The sequence below is a fragment of the Prionailurus bengalensis genome, chromosome B2 (genome assembly GCF_016509475.1).
Source record: "Prionailurus bengalensis isolate Pbe53 chromosome B2, Fcat_Pben_1.1_paternal_pri, whole genome shotgun sequence".
Classification (NCBI taxonomy): domain Eukaryota; kingdom Metazoa; phylum Chordata; class Mammalia; order Carnivora; family Felidae; genus Prionailurus; species Prionailurus bengalensis.
This window is the reverse complement of record NC_057349.1, coordinates 44850547-44877973: the sequence shown is the minus strand read 5'-3', so window position 1 is coordinate 44877973 and position 27427 is coordinate 44850547. Positions and strand designations below refer to the sequence as shown.

The window sequence follows — 27427 nt, the reverse complement described above, 5'->3', positions numbered from 1 at the left end:
TCAATGCCAAGTATTCTCTAACATACTTTAGATAAATCATTTCAAATTCTCCCAATAAACCTGTGAGGTAGAAATTACTATCTCACAGTTTCAGGGGAAGAACAGAACCACAAAGATTCAGTAAAAGTCAAATAGGTCTAGAACTTCTAATGCTTCCATTTTACCATTTGCATGGTTTCTTGTATTGGAAAACTCAACCTAATAGAATTTCCATCATATTGTGCAATAAACATACGCTGATGTTAATGAAAAATAACCAGTAAAGACCGACACAACTGGCAATACTATTCTTTATTGTCTTTCTCTTTGAGGGAGTAGCATGCTTTTTTACAGCACCTGTAAACAAGTCAGTGAAGTATACTATTTTGAGTTTCCCCACATATATATTATTTTTATTTTTTTGGAATGTTAGAATACCACAACACCAACTGCATTACATTATAGTTACTGAAGGCAAGTCAGGCTAAAACAAGGGTAAAATTTTATGGCTAAAAATATTCATAGCAGCAACTTTTAAAAGATGATTTTATTAAATCAAGTCATTGCACTTGGTCATTTTATTGCTACAGCAAAACAAGGCCATTAAGTTTTTAACGCTTCTCATTTCTGATTTTAACTGATTGTCTCATTCTGTTCATACATTTCAAGTTTAAATGCAAGCATAAAACATTTACCAACAAATCAAGAGAGCACTTGGGTTTTTTTTTTTTTTCTGTGATCACAGTAAGAAGCATAAAAAAGAGAACCCTCTGTTCGATGAGGCCCGTTCTCTCTTCCTATCTTCAGACTTAAATTTTGTGAAGAGGTAACAGCTTTATAGTAAGACCAAACCACTAAAGTTTAGTGGTCACACACAAGCACACACACACACACAATACTCCTAATATTGAAATACAAGTAGGAAAATTAGTAGTATTATGCGCTTCAAATAGCAAACCTGAAAAATACATTCACTAATAATTTGGCAATGACAGACTCCATGCTGTTTATCTCTAGTCTGTCATTTATACTCACTCAGGAAAAACAATGATTTATTGCCAAATAAAGGCTATTATCATTACATACCATTTTGTGATATGAACTTTATGAATAAAAATACTAAAATCCCCATAACAAGAGCAAACACTGGTAAATTGCTAGACTGAAGTAATCATTTTTTCCCTTTGAGTTTGGCTTTCTTTACTATTTGGTCAATGGCAATAAAATAGAGACACAATAATGTTCTAAAAGAGACACAGTATTTTAATTTTCTGTTCTGACTGAGGAGTATACAAAGCAAATACTCTAAATGTATTTCGGCATTCATGACCATCTTCATTTTATGCACTAGTGAGAAAATGACCAAGAAAAACTTTAAGGATGACCTGAAATCTACTGGAAACTTCCTTCAGCCCATTATTAGGGTGAGGAGGGGTCACTTAATAGATTTTCCAGTCAGAAAGCTGGAGAATGATTTCTAGGATACAAAGTTTTTATTTCTACCTAAGGACTTTCATTAAAAGAAAATAAAATCTAATTTTTTAGCAAGAAGGAAATCATTCATTTGACAAGTCATTTAAAAACATTAGAACAGGAGTAAACAATTTTGTTCAGTAGTGACCGCATCAGAAAAGCCCAAGGACTTCAAAGAGTTAAAATGTACATACTCAATGCACAATCAATGCACAATCAGGTTTCCCCAAAAGCACTAATGTAAGTTGTGAATTTAACATTAAGTAATTACTGGAATTTCTATTATTTTCTACTTCAGTTTTCTTTCATACGAGACAACATGGCAAAATTTCATTTAACACAAGATTTCAGTATATAAAATTAAAACTTAAAGGCAAAATCTTGGTTTGGTGGTTTAAAATAACACAAAATGGAAGCATGATAGGTGGTATTCAAAATCTCAAAGTGTTTGTTGTGTAATAAAGCTGAAAATCAGGTTTTTTTGCAAATGAAAAGTCAATTTTTCTATTTTTAATATGAACCCACATATTTTAAGACATATTACCTACAGACGTAACATTTTAAAACATTCAGCTGTTCATAAGTGACTCTGAAGAAACTACCAATTCATCCATCTTGCATTCAAAATGCATTTTGAATATGGTCAACTACATTTGGTTTTAAATAAGCTGTACTGTTACAGCTTAATATAATAATAATATATTAACACTCTTTATAAAGTTGGTACCTTTATAAATGACAGCCTAAACTATCTCCACCAGTTAGTTTGGTCTTTTAGGTAAATTACACATTGTAAAACCTGAGCATTTACATGATGACAATTTGCCACAGTATGAAACCTCACACTGAAGTTCTGAATGTTCTTAGTTTTGTTCTCCTTGTGTTATCATTATTAAAAGTCAGAGGGAGGAGCATGAAAAAGTAAATCACAAGATCATGAAATGAGTAATATCTGAGCCTGTAAAATAAGCAGGAAAGTACAGCAGTAAGGCTGGTGTTTGCATATTATATGTGCTGTAGTTTCTAGGCACAAGTTAAGGGTTAAATTGACATTTTTAGTTCCTTAGACCTAATGATTTTTTAAAATATAGCTCATATTTTCCCAAATATAGTTAACAATCCAATACATTTTAACTAAATTCCTTTTATGAATCCTATAGTGCAAGCAATATAAAATATTCTAAAAGTTGAAATTATTTTGATTATTTCATTAGTTATTACTATATGCATGGGTGAGTAATCTGGTTTATAGCTAGGAAACTCCTATTTCATCACCCAGAGTATAAACAGCACTGCAAACAAACAGGCACAACAGTGTATCCTGGGTAAGAAGCTAAAAGTAAAAAATATATATATACAAAGTTTATATCCCTTACATATTATGGGAAAAGTAGTGGCTATAGTTACTATAAAGCTAATTTGTCCCTCTCAAATAGTATATTTTACAGATTATTTGTAAAGATATCCCCATATTTATAGTATAGATCTCTTTAAAAATAATACTACAAGTTTCAATAAAAAAACGATTGTGAACTTTCCTTTTTATACAGATTCAGTAGTATTTTCAAGCAAACTAAAAAAAAAAAAAAAGTTTGCAATTCCAGCACATGAGAATTAAGGCCTCTTTTTTTTCATATTGGCAAAACAAAATATATATAAAAAAAATCCACCGTCTCCCTACTTTTCTACAGATTATAGTTCAAATACTCATATTTATCAGGATATCAGCATTTGTTATTTTTAAGTAACAAGTCAGGTGAAGTTCATAGTGTTGCTTCTGAATCCCTGGAACATTAAGAACATGGGCCCATGCCATTTCAAGAAGACAGGACTGCTTTTTTCAGCTTCTCTATTTCCACCTAAAATACAAAATGTTAAGTTGATAATAGATAACATATCTTTAGTAAACTTTACTGTATTCTGTCATTAAGATCCAATCATACTTTCAAGCCTCCAGATTTTGATTTCCATTCTAAGATCCAATTTCTAAAGGTGTGATCAGTACAGGACAAGTTTAATAGAAGGTCACATCACAGTGCAAGTTCCTAAATGGCAGGAAACACCAAAAAGTAACTACAATTGTTTCAGCCAGAACAATGTTAAGTAATGTGAGTCTCTGAAAGAACTGTAAGAAAATTAACCCTCCAAAGAACAAGAGAATCCTTGAAACCAAATTAAGAAATGTAAAAGTACCTGTAATTAAACAAAGGGGGGCCATATAGAACTACAAAAATAATAATAATAAAGGACCAATTTAGTTCTATGTTTATCACTTACTACCTATGTGATATTGGTAAATCACTAACCTCACTTGGTCTCAATTTCCTTATCTATAAACAGTACGTTCTAGATTAAATTATTATTTAAAACACAGGAATATACCTAAGATTCAATGTGTTGGAAATATTTTCACCTATAGGCAGAAGGCATCCTTCACTTAACTGAAATTCACAATTTAAGAAACTTAAGAGAATTAGGAAAATTCATTACATGTTCACAACTGAGAACAGAATTATTTAATTCTGACACATAACAGCTAACAGAATTGAGCACAAGATTCAATACCATGCCAACAGCTCCACACTAGCAAGTGGTATGGAACTTGTATAGATAGGGTCTCAGACTCTGACACCTACAATTTTCTAATCCTCCCAATTACATAAGGTGCTGATGATCTCTGACCTTTCACTGCATGCAAGAATATTTAGGCCTTACCTTCTCTTGATAGCATTATCCCTGTCCACAACATTGCATACAAATAACACATTCTATGGCTAACCTCTGACAAATAATTTATTATTAAATGATAAGCATTTTGTCACAGTCAAAATGTATGATTTCCATATGTTCACAATCTCCTAAGGGATTCTAACTACTCAAGAATGGTTTGTTAGTTCGTTCCAGGCTCTGAACTGTCAGCACAGAACCTGACGCGGGGCTCGAACTCATGAACCATGAGATCAAGACCTGAGCCAAAGTCGGATGCTTAACTGACTGAGCCACCCGGACGCCCCTCAAGCAGATATTTTTATTGCTAGAGTTTCTCTTCTAGCACTTATGTTCCTTGTTCACCTTTAGTTTTTTTATCATCCCTCAGGATAATTTAATACCATATGTTAACTTCATAGTTCAAAGTACTACTTTTAATCTTTGGGAAATGTAATTTCTCCTCTAAAGGTATGATCTTAAAACTCCAATGTCTAGGGGCGCCTGGGTGGCGCAGTCGGTTAAGCGTCCGACTTCAGCCAGGTCACGATCTCGCGGTCCGTGAGTTCGAGCCCCGCGTCAGGCTCCGGGCTGATGGCTCGGAGCCTGGAGCCTGTTTCCGATTCTGTGTCTCCCTCTCTCTCTGCCCCTCCCCCATTCATGCTCTGTCTCTCTCTGTCCCAAAAATAAATAAACGTTGAAAAAAAAAAAATTAAAAAAAAAAAAAAAAAACTCCAATGTCTTATTAAGTGTGCTTTTATAAATACAAGAGTCAAACTTTCTCCATTAGGAAAAAAAAAATTATAACACAAATCAGTGTGAGGCTAAGTAACAGCTGATTTTGCTTAAAAATTGAATCAAATGAAAGTCTTCAAAAAAGAAATATTTCATTGGACTCTTTTCATGATTTTTATGACAAATTAAATCATATATACAAGTTTAACACTGTATTAGTTTCCTCTTGCTTACCTTGTTACCTTATTTTCATATATGTATGCAGGAAATATTTGTGTATGTAAGAAATACATATGTGTATGTAGGAAAGATGAGGAATAAAGATCAAGAAACTTTTTTTTAAATGTGTTATTTTGGGAGAAAGAAAAAGTGCGGGGGGGGGGGGGTGGATGGGCAGAGAGAAAAGGAGACAGAGAACCCTAAGCAGGCTCCATGATCGTGCAGAGCTCAATGTGAGGGCTCAAATCTCACAACCGTGAGATCATGACCTGAGCTGAAATCAAGAGTCAGACGTTTAACCAACTGAGCCACCTAGATGCCTCAAGAAACTTTTTATTATTTTTGAATTTCTACTATGTTACACACTGGCAATTACTGGGAATTTTAGACATTTTTAATATGTATTCTTTAATTTGAAAAAAATTTATTAGCTATCTAATATGCATAAAGCACTGTGCTCAGAGCTACGGACAAAGATGAAACAGAGATTTCCCTGGAACAGTCTTACAGTCTACAAGATGGGCAAAATAAGTCCTTAATGTCACAGTGATAAGATGCAAAATTATTACTTATTTATCCTTTTCAAAACTAAAGAACATGAATGTGGAAAAAGACAAAATTACTTTGAATCAGAGGATGACTGGTACTAACTAATGAAGGTGACTATTGTTGGGGAGCTTTGAGAATCTGTAGAACTTATGCATGAGAAGATGACACAAAAGGAAAATCCAAGAAAATACAATAAGAGCAAAAATTCAGACAAATTAACTGTGAGGGGCAACTGAAGATCAATCAGTGAACAAGAAAAGAAAGATAAACTAGGACCAGGATATAAAAGACCTCATATGCTAAGTTGAGAAGTCTGAACTTCATTCACCAAGTAACAGAAAGTTCTTCAAAGTACTGAGCAAGAAAGATTAATTTGAGATAAGAATGAGAGAAACTTAAACAGCTAAAGAGAAGATAAAGAGCAAGGGAAAAAGACAAACACTAGAAACAAAGAGATAAAGGTGAGGGAGTCAAGCTAGCAGGCCTGAATGGGAATGGCTTTAGAATGGAAGTACCATGTCTCCAGACTTGAAAGTCAATGAAACCATCAACAGAAACAGAAAATCAGAAGATGATGAGTGTCAAAGGGGACATGAAGAGTTCTAAGTTCACAGTGGAACATCCAGGGAGACTAGCAGCTGTAAACAGGACAGAAGGTGGGAAAAGATGAATTAGATTCAGAAGGGAGAGGCACAGAGCTAATCACGATAGATACTCTGTGGGCACAGGTAGGAAAAGAGAGCAGATACAGAAAGGAGGACCGGGGCAGTTCTGAAGGAACATTTTACCTTGGTTGTTTCTGTTTTGCAATAAATGAACTTCAAACGAAAAGTGAAAACTACAGTAGATCAAGAGGGCAGCTGGACCTGAAAGGGGGCTTTTGCTTTTTTGGAAAAGGGGAAAAATAGAATATTTTCATAGGAAAAGGGAAAGTGCCAATAAAATGGGTATGTCCAATATAAGAGTAAAAATGGAGTTTGGTAATCTGCCAAATACCTTCACATGTATTAACAACTAAAGCTAAAAGGAGGTTAAACAGTATAACTCAAGTTCAAACAGTATAACTTAATCCCTAAAAGCAAAGTTTCCGAAGTCTAGCTGTTTCTTTTAAAAATTTCAGCTCCACTGCTGACTTAAATCACTCTAAACCCTAGTTTCCTCATCCTTAAAACAGGAACAATAATCCTTACAAGTTGATATGTGTGTCCATTAATAATGTACAGAAGGTGCCAACCTGACACATAGTTTAGACCTGAAAGTCACAACTGTAAGTCAGAAGAGGAGCTCAAGTTTTTCTTAGCAAGTCCCATGTTCTGTTTCACAATGTTAACAAGAGAAATAGGTAAAAACAGGGAAGCGTATGAAATACTTAAATACAGAATGGGAAGAGCCTTTGAAAAAAGGCAGAATAGGCTTTCTTTGAAATATGCAGAAAAGAAGTATACAAATGAAGACCAAAGTCAGTGAGGATGGAAAAAAAGTTAAGATAAAATAAATGAAATTGTCGGTCATCAGCACAGAGTGCAGATGTTAACATTATGGTTATGAAGTGAACTCTCAGTGAAGAAATCAAAGTCAACAAATCTAGAGCCATCCCATTATCACCCCTACCCCCCTCCACCCTTGCCTCCAGGCAAAAAATAAAAATGGAAACATTTAAAAAGAAAGAAAAGAAAGGGGGAAAAAAAGGTAACTGTGTAAAAAAGAGAGAAATAGCTCAAGAAAGCAATGTTGAGTTCAAAAGATCTAGAACTACACACTTACGAGGCAAGAATCATGTTTGTTTTATTTAAGAATATATATACCTTATGCCTCATGCACTGTCTAAGAGAGTTAGTGCTCAAAAGTATTTGCTGAATGAATGAACGGAATGTGACAGGGAGTCAACAAGAGATTAATTAAATGGCTATCAAGCAGCAGGGAGTGTCCAACTTAAGATAGCATAATTTGTAGTGAAATCAATCACCTAGCTGGGATGGTGATTTATGCTGACTAGTTTATTTATGCTGACTACTATCTCAATGTTAGGAGAAATGAATTACCTCTAGATTACTTCTCATTGCCTTCTCTTCTTCCAAATCCTTTCGTAGTTTTTCCAGTTCTTTCCTAAAAACAATTTATTACTGTTAAGTCTTTCATTTAAACAATATATTTGACTAACAGGATCTGTTACCTGACAGACCAAAACATGGGGGAAACTTTTTTAAAGAAAATAGCCATACTGATTGAGAAAAACTTCAAATTCTCTAGTTGGAATGGTTCAACCCAACACTTAAAAGCTCAGCAATACCATGGCAAACCTATCTGCAATAAAGCAATTTTTTTAAGTGAATACAGAGCAGCTCATGATAAAATAAAGAAATAATAACTGGCCTTTAGAAGCAGTTTTCCATATTCAGTTATCATGCATTTCCCAGGCTGGACAACACCCAAGTGATTTGGTAATGTCAAAACATGTCACAGAACAAGGCAAATGATTTAACACGATTACCTGTACATTTCTCTTTCTGTATTTTTTCAAATGAAACATTACATTAAAATTACCAAACCAATAAAAAAACATTAGCCAACAATCCTTCCTCCTTAACTCATGTTTTCATTTTTCTGTGTTTCCTTCTTTTTCTATAGTCATTTTCCCTCCACAGCTGCAAGTATATACTCCATACTGTGTCTTTTCACAAAGTATTTAAAAATACTTCCGTGCTGCTAAAATCATCATATTTCTGATAACTATTGCTTGACACTCAAATATCCAAGTTTTTTTGTTTGGTTACTTGGGTTTTGGGGAGATGGAAAGAATAGGAATTTTATTTAACATCATTAATATACCAGATATATCAAATTTCTAAATCAAAAAGTATGGACAAGTACAGACATTTTCAGCCCCTTGAAAATGATCTTCAAGAGTATTATAGAAATATGAGCTTGAGAAACACATTAAAATGCTAAGAAAGAATATATAAGAAAGGAGGTTTTCAATTATATAGTTTTGAACTAGTTTCTTCTGTGGTTTTAATGATTATAAAACTATATTGAGAGTTTCTACTATTTCAGCTGACTATAATTTTTTAAATATTTAACTCAAATTTATCTACAGTTTATTTTGGTATATGATAGAAAATGAACTTTGTATTTCAAAATGTTATCACTAAATTAAATAATGCTTCCTTTTTCTAATTATTCTATTATTCTGAGTTTATTATACATTTAATTTATATCTAAATGAAGATCTATTCCTAAAATATTTATCCTGCTCTGTTTATCTTTATTTGTAACAGCGTTACATCATTCTATTTGCTCTTTGATCTGATAATTTAGTACCACTCTCACATTTTTATTGTTCTTTTTAAAAACACATTTATAATATAAAATTTTTATGTAACATTGTTTCCTTTTTACAGGAGCAGATCAAACTATGTATCTTGTTCTGTAACTTTTCAACTAAAGAAATAAATTACTAATATATTTGTCAATCTTTCCATGTCAATATCATTTAAATTTTTTAAATGATTTGTTCCAAACATTTTAGATTTTAATACTGAATGCATAAAGATTCTGGATGTATTTGTAAGCTATAAAGATATAATCATAAAACAAAAACCCTGGAACTCCAAGTCAGCTTAAGAAATAAGTTATTATTACCAGTACCTCTGATACTCAGTGTCCCTCAAATCTATTTCCCCCTCTCCTTGATAGGAAAAGTTTTAGAGTATTTATTATTTCTTTTCTAATTTTACCACATATATGAATATATCTTGAAACAACACACTTACTGTTTGATTTCAAACTTTACGTAAATACTGTAGCATGTCGCTCTGACTTGCCTTCTCCACCCTCAACCTTTTTCAGATTAATTACATGTTGACATATGTAGTCGTAATCCATTTATTTTTTATTGCTGTACACTGTATAGTATTTTGTTGTATCAACATACCAGTATGTATTTATCCATTATCCTGTGATGCCTGTATTTTTCAGATTAAAAAATCTGCTATCCATTTCATTTTCCCAGAGGAAACAAGACTTTGAAAACATTTGCCCTTTGGAAAGACTTCTAAAATATCTGATATATATGTTTTAAAATATATATAAATCATAAAGATTTTGTTCATCCAATAGCTAATTTAAGAACACCTACAGGCAGGGCACCTGGGTGGCTCAGTCAGTTAAGCATCCGACCTGGGCTCAGGTCATGGTCTCCCAGTCTCTCTGTGCTGACAGCTCAGAGCTTCCAACATGTTTCGAATTCTGTGTCTCCCTCCCTCCCTCCCTCCCTCCCTCTCTCTCTCTCTCTCTCTCTCTCTCAAAAATAAACGAACATTAAGAAAACCCTACAGGCAATTTGTAAACATAATTATTAGTTCATTAAAAATAGCATACTTGGTATCAAAAATGTAAATGCCAAAATCAACAAATTAGGAGAGTTCTCTAACTCATACATGGGTGGTATTCAATAAATACTTACTAGATGAATGAACTTATGATTTATATTGTGTATATTGTGGAATCTGAAAAAAATCTGCAGGACTCAGATAAACTGAAGGATTCAAGAAAAGGCCTATCATGTGTCAAATTATAAACACACTCTCTCTAATATATATACACATAAGTACGTTTATTTAAGTAGTCACTCAAGGTAAATTTTTTTGTTTCTACCTAAAGAGACATTTGTAAAAGTGCTCTGCAACTATAAATACATCATACTGTTAATCTCAATATTGTTTTTAATAAACAACCCAATGCAAATGAGAATTGAGGGAGAAATGGTAAATTCAGCTCAGAGGTAACATGGTTTCTGGCAATGACTTTTTTTTAATGTTTATTTTGTTTTTGAGAGAGAGAGAAAGAAAGGGTGCCACCGCGCGCGCGCACACACACACACACACACAGACACACACACACACACGTGAGCAGGAGAGGGGCGGAGGTGGGGCAGACAGAGGATCTGAAGTAGGCTCTGTGCTGGGAGCAGACAGCCCAATGCAGGGGGACTTGAACTCACAAACCAACAGATCATGACCTGAGCCGAAGTCAGACACTCAATGAGCCACCCAGGCGCCCCTCTGGCAATGACTTTTATTCCAGATTTCAGATTCCATCAAATACTTTTAGAGGCTACAGGGGAAGCTGAGATAGGGGAAGAGAACCTGAGCCCTCAGCCTCAGTTCAGTTAGATCAGCTGATCTCTGATTCGTTTTACCTACTGGTCCTTTGCAGAATTATGTTTAAAATGTTAACAAGTTTTAAAATTCAAATAATAATGGTTATAGAAAATATCTCTAAACCAACAGAAAATGGATTTGAGTTGTAGCTCTGCCTTTTAAGAACTGTGTAATCTTGGGGCGCCTGGGTGGCTCAGTCGGTTAAGCGGTCGACTTCGGCTCGGGTCATGATCTCGCGGTCCGTGAGTTCAAACCCTGTGTCGGGCTCTGTGCTGACAGCTCAGAGCCCGGAGCCTGTTTCAGATTCTGTGTCTCCCTTTCTCTGACCCTCCCCTGTTCATGCTCTGTCTCTCCCCGTCTCAAAAATAAATAAAACGTTAAAAAAAAAAAAGTTAAGAACTGTGTAATCTTAGGTAAAGAGCTTTCTCTCTCTGAACCTTTCTCTCTTTAGTTAAAAGAAGAGAGGGGTCTATCAGAGGTGACCTTTTACATCTATTTTGGCTCTAGACGGTCCCTAACTTTCACTTAGGATCTCATCATATGCCATTACCAAAAGTTTCAGAGTTAAGAGAACAGCCTTAGAAATCACCTAAACACAACTCATTGGTTTTATTTAAATACCAATCTCAACCCTAGCAGAGACAGTGATCCAGTTCCTCTGAAAAGTAAATCTACATATAGATACCCTCCAGATCTAAAATACAATTGGTGTTGGGATGAGCATTGGGTGTTGTATGGAAACCAATTTGACAATAAATTTCATATTTAAAAATAAAATAAAATAAAATAAAATAAAATAGGACTTTTCCTAATATTTTTGAGACTAATTAACTCCTTTGTTTGACCAGAAAATTTGTACCCTTAAATTATACCTACATATTATACCTTTTCTACAATCAAGCTACAAGAACAAATTTTCAAATTCAAGATTTTTGCAGAGTACTATTAATGAAAATTTCACTGAAAATATACTTGCTTATACCAGAAATTTGGCAGATTACATCCCTGCTTGACATGAAAGAATTCTTTACATACGTGTAAGTAGTATTGAAAGAAAACAAGGGCTACTTACCCATGATCCTTTTTCAGCGCTTCTACAATGCACAGCAATTCAATAATCTGAGCTCTAAGTTCATCCAAGGGATTTTTTTTCCCATCATCTGATTCTACTTTAGCTTTGACTTCCAATGGAGTTAAAAAAGCAGCTGTATTTGGTTTAGAAGCACTTGAAGGTGTTGAAGGGTACACAGATGGCTGAAAACATAATAGCAAATGTTAATTTATTGTATTTATATTTATAAAACTTTCATAAAAATTTTTATAGCAAGGAGATAATTAAAATAATACTTCAAGATAAATGATAAACTTGAAAATTCAAAAATCAGTTTGATAATATTCACAACTGGTAAAACCACCAAACAACCAAAGAATAAACTTGCAATCACTAGGGGTTTATGTGAGAAATGTCAAGGGCTTTATCAATAAAAAGAACAAAAAAGTGGAAAAGAAAAGAAAAATCTATTAGATTTATCTTACGAATGGTTTTCCCGGTGGCGCATCTAGAGACAAGAATATATCAGCATTTTTAAGGTGCTGTGGGTTTTTTTTAAATGTTTATTTACTTTGAGAGAGCAAGAGAATGCGCATACACACACGAACAGGGTTGGGTAGAAAGAGGGAGGGTGAGAGAGAGAAAATCCTAAGCGGGCTCCATGCAGTCGTGTCAGTGCAGAACCCGACACAGGGCTCAATCCCATGAACCATGAGATCATGAACTGAGTCAAAATCAAGAGTTGGATACTTAACGGCCTGAGCCGTCTGGGTGCCCTGTGCCCCATTAGGGTGTTGTTTTGATCCTCCATATTACGTATCCTAAGAGGTTCACTTAAAAGTAATTATGAACAATTTAGCAAGGCATTAACATCAATCCACGGCCTGATGCTCTTGCAGTATTTCACTAAAGTAACACGAAATAGAATTTTAGTCTAATGATGACAGTTGAGAGAATCAGATTAAATGTATCTGATAAATTTTAGCAGTAGTCAAATGCCCGGGAATGAATTTAAAGAGGAAACATGAACTTAAATTTAAGATGTGTATAGGATGTGATAATACTATCTTACATAAAAATGACAAGAGTTTAGAAGAGTCTTAACACCATGTAATAAATGGAAGAATCCATGTATTCTGCCATTATTCCAGGATATATTCAGTGCTCATTATGGTGCCAAACAACAAGCTAGGTTAGGAATAAACAAGTGATGGCCTCTGGAACACAGAGTGTACGTTTAATGGGAAAATGAAACAGATGGGCACGCCTGGGTGGCTCAGTCAGTTAAGCATCCGAATTAGGTTCAGGACATGATTTCGCGGTCTGCGAGTTCCAGCCCTGCATCGGGCTCTGTGCTGACAGCTCAGAGCCTGGAGCCTGCTTGGGATTCTGGGTCTCCCTCTCTCTCTGTCTCTGCACCTCCCCTGCTTACACTCTTTCTAAAATAAATAAACATTAAAAAAAAAAAGAAAATGAAACAGATGGATGAGCTATGCCTTAAAAAACAGTATGAAGTATTTAACATTTATATTACTCATTTACAATAAGGTCCTCTACAAAATGAGCTACAGAGGATAGTGTGACTTTCATAACTCAATTTTTTAGCAGGAATTATTTTATTTCTTGGTAGAAACAACTTTTTTCTTAAATACTATTTAAGGGATGCCTGGGTGGTTCAGTTGGTTAAGCGTCTGACTCCTGGTTTCAGCTCAGGTCACGATCTCATGGTCCATGAGTTCGAGCCCCATTTGGGATTATCTCTCTCTTCCTCTCTCTCTGCCCCTCCCTTGTGCTTTCTCCCAAAAATAAAGAAAGAAAGGAAAGAAAGGAAAGAAGAAAGAAGAAAAGACACTTTAAATTCCACAATTTTGCTATTCACAAAGAATCCTACAAATTATATAAATCTTGGGCCACAATTCAGCTCACCTTTGGAGAGTAGCATGAATCCTTTTTAAATTCAGATGGCTTTAAGTTGGCACTATCTTCTTCTTTTGGTAACTTCAAGATTTTTTCTGGGCTTTGAGTTGGCTAAATGATTTTTTTAAATCAAGAAACAGAAAATACCAAAAAAGGAAAAGGCAATAAACATTTGGATAATAAACTAAGTAACTAGTATCACTGTTTTTAGCAGTAGCAGCTACTATTCCAGATACTCCATCATTGTTAACAGGATAGTACGTAATTTCAAGCTGAACAACAAAGTTGCATGTCTTCAAGGTAAAAATAGCCTGCCTCTTAGCAACAAAAATTTTCTCTGCTTAAGTAATTTAAAAGCACTGTAACGCTTAAGAGCCAGCGTATTAAGGCACTACCAGTATCCCAGGCAAAGTCCAGAAAGCATAAAAAGAAGCCACACATTATGATACCAGCATTAATGCTACCAAAAAACCAGTGACTATCGCACAGGAAAAAAATGTTCTCATTCCTTCCTAAAGTGAATAGGTACCACTCAATTCTAATTATTGTTGTTAGACGGGTAGATTACATAGATACCCTGACCTCTTTTGACACTGTGCTTTTGTGGTTATGGTCTCAGGACAATTCTTTATTCCTGATTCTGTAACCTTCCATTCCAAGTCTCTCTGCAATGAACATAACCTCGTATCTCCCTAAATATAACCAACCATTTGCCACTTAAGTATCACAGCTATCTTCCTGATATTTAAACTTTGGTGGAGGCATAAATCCTCCATCATTCTTAGAAACTTTTGTGTTTTACAACAGCAAGTGTAACTCACAGAATGTCCACCATTGAAGCGGCCAGGTAACCTTCTTCCAGGCATTTTCGGCCTATTTGCAGTGAGATGTAGCAAGTTTTCTGAGGAAGCTATGTCATCAAAATTTAGAAGATCTGGAGAATAAAATTAAACACATCTACTAAGAGATAACTACATTTTAAAAGATAAAAAAGAATGCTTCTGGATTTTTAACAAACTATACATTAAAAAGAGTACCACTAGGACTCACAAGTTAACCTGTGCTTTTCATATGCATTTGGAAAACAACACTCACCCTTAGAAACAAACATCCTCTTTACTGAATACATTTTAGAAGACTTTATTAACAACATAGAGTTCCTGTTTCTAATAGAGACTTAGACTTCAACAAAAGTTCTTACTGAAACATATAAATCTGAACCCAAAATTGTGGTATCATAAAAAAGCTTGTAATCTTAAGTCTTGCTTGTTTAAAAAATAAAAAAAGCATAATCTACTTCTTCAACTCATAATTGATTACAATATATCAGAAACTCAACACATAAAATTTGTTTTAAATTTCAAGTAGTATCCTAATATTCAAATTTTAAGGACTCAACTGTATGCTTTCCAATTGCATTTCTCAATGTAAAGTGAAAGTATAATGAGCCTTTATGTGTGTGTGTGTGTGTGTGTGTGTGTGTGTGTGTGTGTCTGTGTGTGCACAGTATGTTGTAGCTGGGATTCAAACTGTTCATAGTTCACTACACTTTTGCTTAGACATTACCATGTTTAGGAACTATAAGATAAGTTAGAAATCTAAGGCAAATTGTGTATCAAGGAAAAATGCTACAAGGATGGTTCACATGTTTCCCCACCATCAGAGTCTGGTTAACTTTTGATTCAGTAACTTGGGTTTAAAGCCTATGTAATTCGTATCTCTGAAACAATGGTATATAGTATCTTCCCTTTTTCTAGATGATCTAGAAAACCTTGCTGAAAGAGGTGTGATCTTTAATTTTGAAGCCTAGAAATCTGTAAGTGATCCAAGTATCCTAAGGATAACTCTAGACATTTCCATTGTCAATGTAATCTTCCTTTATCCTAGATTCCAAACTAAGGCTATCAATCACAGTCAAGATAACTGATATGCCAACAGCTATCTTTGGTTTAGAAGACAGAAAAAATTCTGTATATTACCATTGCCTGGATATTTATAATGTTTTCTGTCGAATATTTAAATATCCAAACTCAGTGATTTGTTATTTCTTAACAGACATCTACAAATAGTTACTATTACTCCCCTCAAAGCTTATTCATCAATTTTCATATTCAAAGTAATTAATTTAGAAAAAAATTTTAAGGGTTAACAAAGGTATCACTGTTTGACAATATGCATTTTATAACAAATTTAAATATCTGTTGATCTGTTAATTCTTTTCCATTTTCACATTCTGGATTACTTTGTGTGTTCTATCTTCTATCTAGTCATGAGGTTAATACATCACAAGAGGCAATCAAAGGAGTTTAATTTTGGTCTTGAGTCTTGATAATTGTTCATATGTACTTATAAAATATAATAAACCATAGTAAGAGACACAGTGGCTTTAATGGCAAATGCATTATATAATGTGAAAGACCTTGAGTTTAAATATATTTTTAAATATTTCACTTTATTTGTAAATTTCATAAAGAAAACCAATATTTAAAAGATGTTAAAAACTTGCTATGGTTTGAAGGGTTAAAAAATGCTGAGGGGTGCCTGGTTGAGCATTCCAACCGACTTCAGCTCAGGTCATGATCTCACAGTTCATGAGTTCCAGCCCTGCATCGGGCTTGCTGCTATCAGCACAGAGACTGCTTTGGATCCTCTGTCTCCCCCACCCCCCATAACCCCTCTTCAACTCCTATGCTCTCTCTTTCTCTCTTTCAAAAATAAACATTAAAAAAACTGCTGATACATGTGAGTATTGACAACCGACACAAAAGTCTAGAAAAGTACAATCCAATAATTTTGGCATGTGAAGATTATTTTCAAATGCATATTTAAGCAACTTGCAGAAAGAAAAAGAAACAAACAGAAAAACATAGGAATGAAGAGAAATGAAACTGAAAGGATAAATAAAAGGTAGATCTATAAAATTATAGACCATGCTCATGTAAAAATGCCTTCCATATGTCCAGTTTGGGGCTACAACACCAAGACAAATAATTTTACTATTCTAAAACTCTCTCAGGTCCTCCATTTAAGCCATCAGGTTAGTAAAATAGTGCACATTTTGGACTCATGATCTACTTGAACACATTTAAATTTGCCTAAGAGTGATAAGAGTAGATTTATACTGTACACATGGCATGAAAGGCATGATAGTCACTTAACTCTTGCAATTACGTTGCCACTCTGCCAGCCATTTACATTTCTACATATTGTCTAAGAAGACATGGAATTTTAAAAAGTCAAAGTGAAATATCAAATTTTGGGAGAAAATAAATGGACTTTTACAGTTTTCAAATACAAAAAAAACTTTTATCAAAAGAATATCTTACAGTAATCAGGAAAATTGTTCCAACATCAGTTTTATTTTCAAATGGAAAACCAAAAGGGTTAGAATAGACAGACAAACATGTACACTTTTAGTACAATTACAAAGAAAAATCAATGTGCACCACCTATTTATATTGAATATATTGTTTTGATTTCTTTTATAAATTGTCATCTTACCAAAATGGAGAAAGGTAGGATAATTTCCTGACACGTAAGAAGGGAAACATGGCAAACAGGCTAGGAAACAAAATCTGGAAAGAAAAGTCAAGGATAGGAATGTCTAGAAAAAAGACTAAACCAAAAAAATTATTTTACAAAGCAGGAAAAAAGAACAGCTGTAGAATGAATAGAACCATTTAAATGTTTAGCATATACCTACTGCAGTTTATCTAAACTTATATAAGATGTGTGGTAGATTTTAGATTTATTGTCTTTTCAAAAGAAAAAACGATGACTAGTATTAATTTCAATACACCATTAAATAGAAAGAAGCCTTTTTAAAATTACTCACTGAACACCAACACAGCTTCGAAAAGGAGTTTTAGTAAAAAATTAGAGGTGAGAGTAATAAATTGATAGCTAACATATCAACTCATTAATATAGTTAGAACTAAAATTAAACTACCTTTCAGTCAAGTTTTAGTCTTTAGTGTATGACAGTAATTACAATGAAAAAGGCAATTTTAATTCTCTGGTATAATAAAAGAAAAATAGGACAAACAGTATTTTTAAATATCACTATAAAAATACAACTTATGCAACATTTAAAATCACATAATACATAAATGAAACTTCAATTATGCTTTATATGATACTCTCTATAAACATCAAGAAAATTATTATAGTAAAATAATTTTAATCTCTGCTCTTATTCTCCAGGTAAGTTCCACATTTTTGGGTGTGTTTTGTTTTTGTATATAGACTCATTTTTTATAGTGTGCACCACTCAACAAGTAGGCGTCTTAGAAAAATTCCACCTTGAATTCTTTCTGGAAGAAATATATGAATAAATATTGGGAAAGCAATCAAACAAAAATAGATCAATTATCAAGCAAAACTAAAGAGAAAGAATATTTCACCATTTAACAATGTAATGCTTTGGGATCAAATAATGTTATACATCTCTACAACTTCCTTTTAACCCAAGAATTTATCACAGAAAGTCAAAAAGGATAAAATACTGCACTATAAGCATACTTCATTAGCTGTGCTTTCTCACTGTAATAGGTATGTTACCACTAAATTTTCTATCTTACATTTTAAGACTAATTTTTAAATCAATGTTATGTCCCAGAAAGCTTACTACTTTAGAAATATTTAGACCATGTGAACTTTATAATTAACCAGTGGTAGCAGTGAGATTATTCTAAACTAATTTTTGATGAAGTGCTTGAAAAAGAGGGGAAAAATTAAAACATGGTTCTAACAACTATGCAATTTATAGTACTACCTTATATGTGAGAATATATACTGAAGGACATTTATTTTTAAAATAGTTTACAAATGGCTTCATATACAGGAAAGTCATATCTGAGAGGAGTGTTACAGATTTACATCCTCTACAGATGAGAGCAGAAACAGGAAACAGGATTAACAGAGGAAAGGAAAAGAATGGAAATATCACTTTATAACAACTTCCACATCACATATTCTAGTAGATACGTTGGACCAATTGTTATTTAAGCTAGAAAACAGATTAAGAAACAAGACCATGATCAATGAGTTGATAATTTAAAACCCCCATTTTTAATAGCAAAGTCAGTGTCCTTATTACTATATCATCACCTGAAATTATTTTATGTAATAATGAGATTCTAAGAAGATCTTCATGTATGTTTTAAACTTTCTGAAACATGTGAAAGGTCAAGTTTCACATACCATTTTAAAGATATAAAACCTGAAACTGAGCCAAAAATATAAATTAAAATATATCTAAACCTACTGCCAAATATGAAGTTATCTGATGCAGAACAGTATTTTTTTTAAGGTGTCAATACCTCAAAAAAAGGATTTCAAACCCTTTTATGCTACAAATACTAAAAACAACATTCCAATAAAAAAAGGCAATGAGGAACAGCCTGAGTTGAAGTTTGAAACATGAGCTGTATGTTATCAGCAGCCAGGCCTTTTGTCTTAGAATAGTACTTGTGACTAAAATAATACCTGGGTATACTTGCTCAGTAAATATTTTCTATGTAATATAAACAAAATTTCCAAAATTTACAGGCATATCTCATTTTACTGCACTGTGCAGATACTACATTTTTTTACAAATTGAAGGTTGGTGGTGGCCCTGTGTTGAGCAAGTGTATCGGTGTCATTTTTCCAACAGTATTTCCTGAGTTTCCATGTCATATTTTAGTAATTCTCGCACTATTTCAAACTTTCTCATTACTATTGTATTTGTTATGGTGATCTGTGATCAGTGATCTTTGGTGTTACTATTTTAACTGTAATGAACTGTGCCTACGTAAGATGTTGAACTGAATCCGTAAGTGGTGTGTGTGTTCTGACTGCTCCATGGAAAGCTGTCTCCCAACTCTCTCCCTCTCTTTGAGCTTCCCTATTCTCTGAGACACCGAAATGGGGCAATTAATAACCCTACAGGCCTCCAAGTGTTGGAGTAAAATGAAGAGTCACACATATCTCACTTTCAGTCAAAAGCTAGAAATGATTAAGCTAAGTGAGGAAAGCATGCAGAAAGACGAGACAGGCCAAAAGCTAGGCCAATTATGCCACCTAGCCAAACTGCAAACGCAAAGGAAAAGTTCATGAAGGAAATTAAGTGTTACTCTAATGAATACATAAATGAGAAAAAAGCAAACAGACTTATTGCTGATAGGGAGAAAGTTTTAGTGATCTGGATAGAATATCAAATCAGCCACAACATTCCCTTAAACCAAAGCCTAGTCCAGAGCAAGGCCCTAATTCTTCAATTCTGGGAAGGTTGAGAGGGGTGAGAAAGCAGCAGGAAAAAAGTCCTGAAGCTAGCAGAAGTTGGTTCCTGAGCTTTAAGGAAAGAAGCCGTCTCCATGAAAAAAGACTGCAGGCAAAGCAGCAAGTGCTGAGGTAGAAGCTGCAGCAAATTATACAGAAGATGTAGCTAATTAATGAAGGTGGTTCACTAAACAACAGATTTTCAATGTAGATGGAACGGCCTTGTATTGGGAGAAGATGCCATTTGGAACTTTCATAGCTAGAGAGGAGAAATCAACGTCTGGGCTCAAAGCTTTAAAGGACAGGCTGACACACTTGTTGGGGCTAATGCAGCTGGTGACTTGAAGCTGAAGTCAGGGCTCATTTACCATTTTGAAATTCCTCAGGCCCTTAAGAATTATGATAAATCTGGGTTGGCTAGTTGGCTCAGTCAGATAAGGGCCCGACTCTTTGAGTTCAGCTCAGGTCAGGACTTTGCAGTTCGTGGGATGGAGCCCAATGATGGGCTCTGCACTGACAGAACACAGCCTGCTAGGGACTGACTGACTGACTGACTCCCTCCCTCCCTCCCTCCCTCCCTCCCTCCCTCCCTCCCTCCCTCTCTCTCTGCCCTTCCCCTGCATGTGTGGGCTCTCTCTCTCTCAACATAAACTGAAAAAAAAAAAATTATGCTAAATCTGTGCTCTATAAATGAAACAAAAAAAGGACAGCAACATTTATTTACAACATGGTTTACTGAATATTTTAATCCCACTGTTGAGACCTGCTCAGAAAAAAAGATTCTTTTCAAAGTGTTACTGCTCATTGACAATGTACCTTGTTACTTCCCCAAGAGCTCTGATGGAGATGTACAACAAGATTAATGCTGATTTCATGCCTGCTAATATAACATCCATTCTGTAGCCCAAGGATCAAGGACTAATTCTGAATTTCTTCCAACTTTCAAGTCTTATTATCTAAGGAAAAGGCTTCATAAGACTATAGCTGCCATGGATGGTGATTCCTCTGATGGCTTTGGACAAAATAAATTAAAAACCTTCTGGAAAGGATTTATGATTCTGGATGCCAATAATAACATTCAGGATTCATAGGAGAGGTAAAAATACCAGCATTAACAGGAGTTTGGAAGATGTTGATTCCAACTCTCATGGATTAGTACTTTGAGGGGTTCAAGATTTCAGAGGAGGAAGTAACTGCAGATGTGGTGGAAACAGCAAAAGAACTAGAATCAAGTGGAGTCTGAAGATGGAACTGAATTGCTGCAAATCCAAGATAAAACTTCATTCATGAGCAAAGAAAATGGTTTTCTGAGGTGGAAACTATTCCTGGTGAAGATGCTATGAAAATTATTGAAACGACAAGAGAACATACAGAATAGCAGATAAACTTAGTTGATAAAGCAGAGGCAGGGTTTGAGAGGACAGACTCCAATTTGGAAAAAAGTTCTACTGTAGGTAAAATGCCATCAAACAGCATCACAGGCTACAAAGAAACTGTTCATGAAAGGGAGAGTCAATCGCTGTAGCAAACTTCACTGTTGTCTTATTATAGAAATTGCCACAGCCACCTCAACCCCCATCAGCCACCACCCTGATCAGTCAGCGGACATCAACATCAAGGCAGGACCCTCCACCAGCAAAAAGGTTGTAACGTGCTCAAAGCTCAGATGATGGTTAGCATTTTTTAGCTAAAGTATTTTTTAGTTAAAGTATACACATTTTTTTAGTCATACTGCATTGCACACTTAATAGACTACAGTATAGTGTAAACATAACTTTCAAAGGCACTGGGAAACTAAAAAATTCATCCAATTTGCTTTACTGCAATATTCGTTGTATTGCATGGTCTGGAATGGAACCATCAATATCTCTGTGGTGTGTCTGTGTATTTTCTGAACTTAACTGGGTGTTAGGTGTAGTACCAAAGGCAGCCTGATCGTGGGAGGAATGAAGTACACCAGTTTAGAAGTCAGATTTTAGTCTTCTGTCCTTACATACGTCTTGGCTCCTCTAACTTACTTCCTTATTCATTTGAAGAAAAAAAAATTAGGAATTTGCAAACCCTCTTTCACAAAGCCTCTTTGTTTTTTAATGAAGAGTAAATAATGGCTATGGATAAAAGAAAAGATTTGGACCAAAAGCAATAAAAAAAAAAAAAAATTAAACTATATAACCACCAACAGTTTGACATTACTACATGTGTTATTTCTACTAAAAATGTAGCAAAGGAAACAAAGCTTGGTGATTATATATAGAAAAGTTTTTTAAAAGACAAAAATTTACGGGGCGCCTGGGTGGCGCAGTCGGTTAAGCGTCCGACTTCAGCCAGGTCACGATCTCGCGGTCCATGAGTTCGAGCCCCGCGTCAGGCTCTGGGCTGATGGCTCAGAGCCTGGAGCCTGTTTCCGATTCTGTGTCTCCCTCTCTCTCTGCCCCTCCCCCGTTCATGCTCTGTCTCTCTCTGTCCCAAAAATAAATAAACGTTGAAAAAAAAAAAAAAAAGACAAAAATTTATCTTAATTTACTTAAGTTTTTAACAGTTTCCATAACCTTGAGACAACTAAATAAAGCAAATAGTCAAGAATGTTATAAAGCAACAGAAAAATACAGAAAATACAGGCTCTAAATATTACTCTTTCAGCTCCTGAAGAGACTCCTCAAAATGTAAGGCCTCTGTGATAAAGATTGCAGAAAACTGTAGAATTTCAAAAGACGATACAAATGGATTCTTTTATATAAAAATTTAATTTAGAAGTGTGCACACTTAATCTTTTTTGCTGAAATATTATTTTTGAAAACATATTTTCAGTAACATTTTAAATCAAAGAGAAAACAGTAAAAGCTGATAGAGTTATTTTTTTACCACTGACTTCAATAAAAAATAAAGGATATTTTTTAAAAACCTGTTATAAAGAGGATTTTTATTTTTGTTTTTATTTCACCAACGGTAAACAATTTTTACCAGATAAAACACACTAAATATATTTGAGTGAATATCTCTAAAGCATAATCAACATCTCACCACTTTCCAGAAATTATTAATGAATATGGTTTCAGTCAGAGCAGGCAGGAGCCAAATATAGAATGAAAGGATCTTTATAAAACGTTCAAATTAAAAAAACTGAAGGAGGCCATGCACAGGTCAGAGCTTTTACATTGGCAAATGACAATATGGAAAAACAATAAGATCACCTACAATTTTCAAAAGGTTAGTAAGCAGCATATCTTACAGTATAGTGACAAAAAAAATCTAAGCGTAATTGACCTTTAAGTCTGAATGTATTTATGAAATGTTAACATGAAGGCTAAAAAATATATTAAGACATTAAAACTTTTAAAAGAATATCATGAGCACTTTAGGGGATTTAAAGAATTCTCTTCTGATTTACATGATCTTGGACATGTAATGTGTCCAATAGTTTGATGACTTTAGACACAAAATAGCATCTGCCTTTTGGAATAACTATAAAGATAAAATAAGAATATAAATGAGAAAGTGCTTGGAAAATGTAAAAGAACTAAAAATAAATGCAAAGTACTACATAAGAACTATTACCACAAATGATTGTGCAATGTTTTAATACTGAGACCTTTATCAAAACTTCTGTGTTCCAAGTTTTCCATTTTACAACTAAGAGGTATAAAAGACCAGGAGACAAAAATGATGGGTTGAAAAAATCTGTCCTAAAACTTAAGGAACAACATTTAGCTAAGGAAGTAAAGCCTGCTGATACACGCACACACGCGCAGATATAAAAAGCATATTTGCCTGAACTGGAAACAAAAGTACCTTGAGATAAAGTGAAGAAGTAAAAATAATCTTCAATGTAATCTAGTGTTGGCATTAAAAATCAATGTGATCTCTTTATTCTTAATTTTTCAAACTAAAATGTATTCCTATCTGCCTAAGTTAGATAGTACAGACATTCCATCATGAGGGGACAATGATAAATGGATTATCTTTTAATCCATTTCTCAGTCCTTATGTGAATCAAGTATTTTTGCCCATTTACCTTCTTTTAGTTTTATTTTTCTATTCCAGCTTCATAGATTTTAAATAAATTTTAATTAATTTCCACTATATCTATGCAGATATAAAATGCATGCACAAATTTCTTAAATAGTTTTTGAAAATTGTATTGGCAACTTTTTTTAAATGCACCACCTTTCTACATGTTAACTTACCTGTTTCTTTAGAGCTCCTAATTGTAAATGAATCTAGGTCTACTGATTTGGGTCTAAGTGGTAACTGTTCAGAATCTAGCTTTGGTTTTGATACTGGCTCAGTTTCAAATTTTGACGAAATGGTAGAAACTTCCCCATTAATCCTGAAATGAGAAAATCAAAACATGTAGAAATCACTTGTATATGAATCATAACCATTTTTTAAAATTATGAATTAATGACACTAAGGATATTATAGCATAATAGTAATTTTTCTCTTTGTTTCACAATATTATTTCCATAAACATAAATCTCCACATTAAGACTAATCACAATAAAATCAGAAATGTAAAAACAGCCTCATCTGTGTGTATTCACCTAGTATGAATATAAAGTTAACAGAGAACCATCACAGTCTACAGAAAAAATATGGAAAACAAATACTTTAGAAATGATTCTGAGATTCAGAAAAGCAGGTAATCAATAAACTTGAGATAAAGTAAATTAGTAAAAGTAATCAGGTATAACTTAAAATTAGGTAAAACTTACTTGGCTGTGGGAGGTGGTGGAGGAACTGGTTTTTCAGGTCGCTTTGGGTACACGGTTCCAGGAGATCTCAATAAATTATTGGCTTTGGTGGGTGGAGTGGGCTTCTTGGGTGGGACCTGCGGAGCAGCTGGCTTAGAAGGTTTCTGCTCCAAGACTGATTTTTCATCTGATTATTTAAAAATATTTAATAAGTTATTAACAATCAAAATTATTTAGGTTTTTCTATTTCCTAAAGTTAATGTCAGGCTGGAAACATGTGAAATAGAAAGAGAGACATTATTTGTATAAGTGTACAATGTTTTAAAGTTATAACTTAGTAAGATTAAATACCTAAAAGAGCTTATTTTGGGGGCACCCTTTGGTGGCTCAGTCAGTTGAGCATCCAACTCTTGATTTCAGCTCAGGTCATGATCTCACGGTGGCAGGATGGATCTGTGGGGCTCCATGTTGAGCATGGAGCCTACTTGGGATTCTCTCCCTCCCATTCCCTCTGCCCCTCCCCTGCTTGCACTCTCAAAGGAAAAAAAAAAAAATTAAGTTTAGTTTGGTAAGAAGGGGGACCACTCGTAAGCTTCTGAGAAACAAATAATGCCCGGTTTTTCCTGTCTTCCCAGCATCCTTTGTTTTTAGGGGTGGTATACTACTCAATACAATCACATGATTTTACTCGAAGCAGAAAGTAGTATTATCTATATTCAAATCCAGACCACTTTCTGAAAGTGAAGTATAGGAAACCAGTGACATTTAACATACGTATTTAAAAGTGATCACAATGACAAAGAATGCTAACAGGATAGCTTGATTAGACACAGGAGAGAAAATTACAGACTTGTACTTATAACCCTCATAATTGTACTAGGAATGCATTAACACAATTTCATTTTTTTCCAGTTTATTAACACCCTTAAAAACCCTATGAAGTAGATAAAATATGCTGGAAATAAACAACACAGGGAACAGTTTTATGCCATGTTAATAAAAATAATTTTATCACCAAAAAGGCATGATACTATATATAATGACATACTTGATTCCTGATCTTTCAGGTACTAAGAACAAGTATTAAAATTGACACGTGACTCTTAAATTCCAGAGAACAAACTGGTGGTTGCCAGAGGGTAAGTGGGTGGAGGCGTGGGCAAAAGAGGTTATTTTTTTAATTGACACAGGTGCATACATACTAGATATTCATGATAACACAGGAGTCAGCAAAAATGTGTCTAACACATATAATGCAAAAAGAAGAAACTCTTAGGTGCCATACTGAGTAATTTTCAAAATTTACTTGGTCTTTGTAAAGAATATCACAGGACCGTAAAGAATATCACAGGACCACAAATAATTTCACACCAATAGGAAACTGCTGATTATGAATCTTGAATACTGCAAGCCACAGGTAAACCCCCTCATTCAAAATAAGAGATTTAATTTAATAATAATGAAAATACAAACTACCATTGTTTCAGTTTTACTATTTATGTATAGTTTCCTTGGATCATTTGAAAATACAGCTTAGTCTATTAAAACCACGATCATCATTTGGTACAAAAATCCAATTTTAAATGGCCTCAAAACAAACAATGCATCATATAATTACATCATAATTATACCACCCAATCCTAACTATAAACCAACATAGCCATCTGTATCAGTTGAAACAGTCAATTAAATTTGTAGAAAATATTAAGAAAGATGTTTTATATAAAATATGAGGAAAAATACTGAAGGTCAAATAGAAGTTCACTGATTAACTGAACATACTTCTTTTAACAGATACATAAATAACAGCTTGAAATCAATTAAACTGTGTAGTCTATTCTAAAACAAAAGAATACATTTAATATTCATGGAAATGAAAGGTGACAAAACTAAGATTCATCATTCCTGGTACAGCCATGACTAAATCAACTACAGTATGCTGATTTATCATATATGATGTCAATGTACGAGGTTTTATTTAGTTTTATTGAGGTGGAATTTATATAACATAAAATTAACCATTTTAAAGCGAAAAATTCAGTGCCAGTTAGTACATTCACAATGTTATGTAACAACCACCTTTCTCAAGTTCCAAAACTCATCACTCCAAAAGAAAAGTCTGGTTCCCGTTATTCAGTTACTCCCCATTTGCTCCTCTACCCATCCCCTGGCAATCACCAACCTCCTTCTGTCTCTACAGATTTATGTATTCTGGGCATTTCGAATACAAGGACTCATCCAGTATGTAACCTTCTGTGTCTGGCTCATTTCCCATAGCATAGTGTTTTCAAGGTCCATTCTCAATGTAGTATGTATCATCATTAAATTCTTTTTTGTGACTGAGTAATAACCACTATATGCATACAGCACAACCCATTCATCTGTTGAAGGATATCCGGGTTTTTCCCACCTCTTGGCCATTATGAACATTTGCATGCAAATATTTGAGTATCTGTATTCCATTCTTTTGGGTAAGTATCTAGGAGCAATGGCCGGATCATATAGTAATTCCATGTTTAACTTTATGAAGAACTACCAAACTGTTTTTCACAGCAGCTGCAAGATTTTACATTCACATCAGGAGTGTTATGAGGGGTCCAACTGCTCCATGTCCATGTTAACACTTGTTATTTCCATTTTTATTATTAATACAACAATCCTAGTGAGTGTGAAGCAGTAGCTCA

At 34.2% G+C, this 27427-nt stretch overlaps 1 protein-coding gene across 1 annotated transcript in view; it reads right to left on the bottom strand.

The window, feature by feature from the left end:
• Positions 1-272: 272 nt before the first annotated feature.
• LOC122489601 (CD2 associated protein) overlaps positions 273-27427 on the bottom strand; it is a 142919-nt gene continuing 115764 nt past the window's right edge. The window contains exons 12-18 of the mRNA XM_043591610.1: positions 24765-24930; positions 24237-24379; positions 14613-14725; positions 13801-13902; positions 11896-12077; positions 7704-7767; positions 273-3311 (exon numbers count right to left, since the gene is read on the bottom strand). Of these exons, the coding sequence (XP_043447545.1) occupies positions 3270-3311; positions 7704-7767; positions 11896-12077; positions 13801-13902; positions 14613-14725; positions 24237-24379; positions 24765-24930 (812 nt within the window). The 3' untranslated portion in view covers positions 273-3269. The remainder of the gene's footprint in view (positions 3312-7703; positions 7768-11895; positions 12078-13800; positions 13903-14612; positions 14726-24236; positions 24380-24764; positions 24931-27427) is intronic.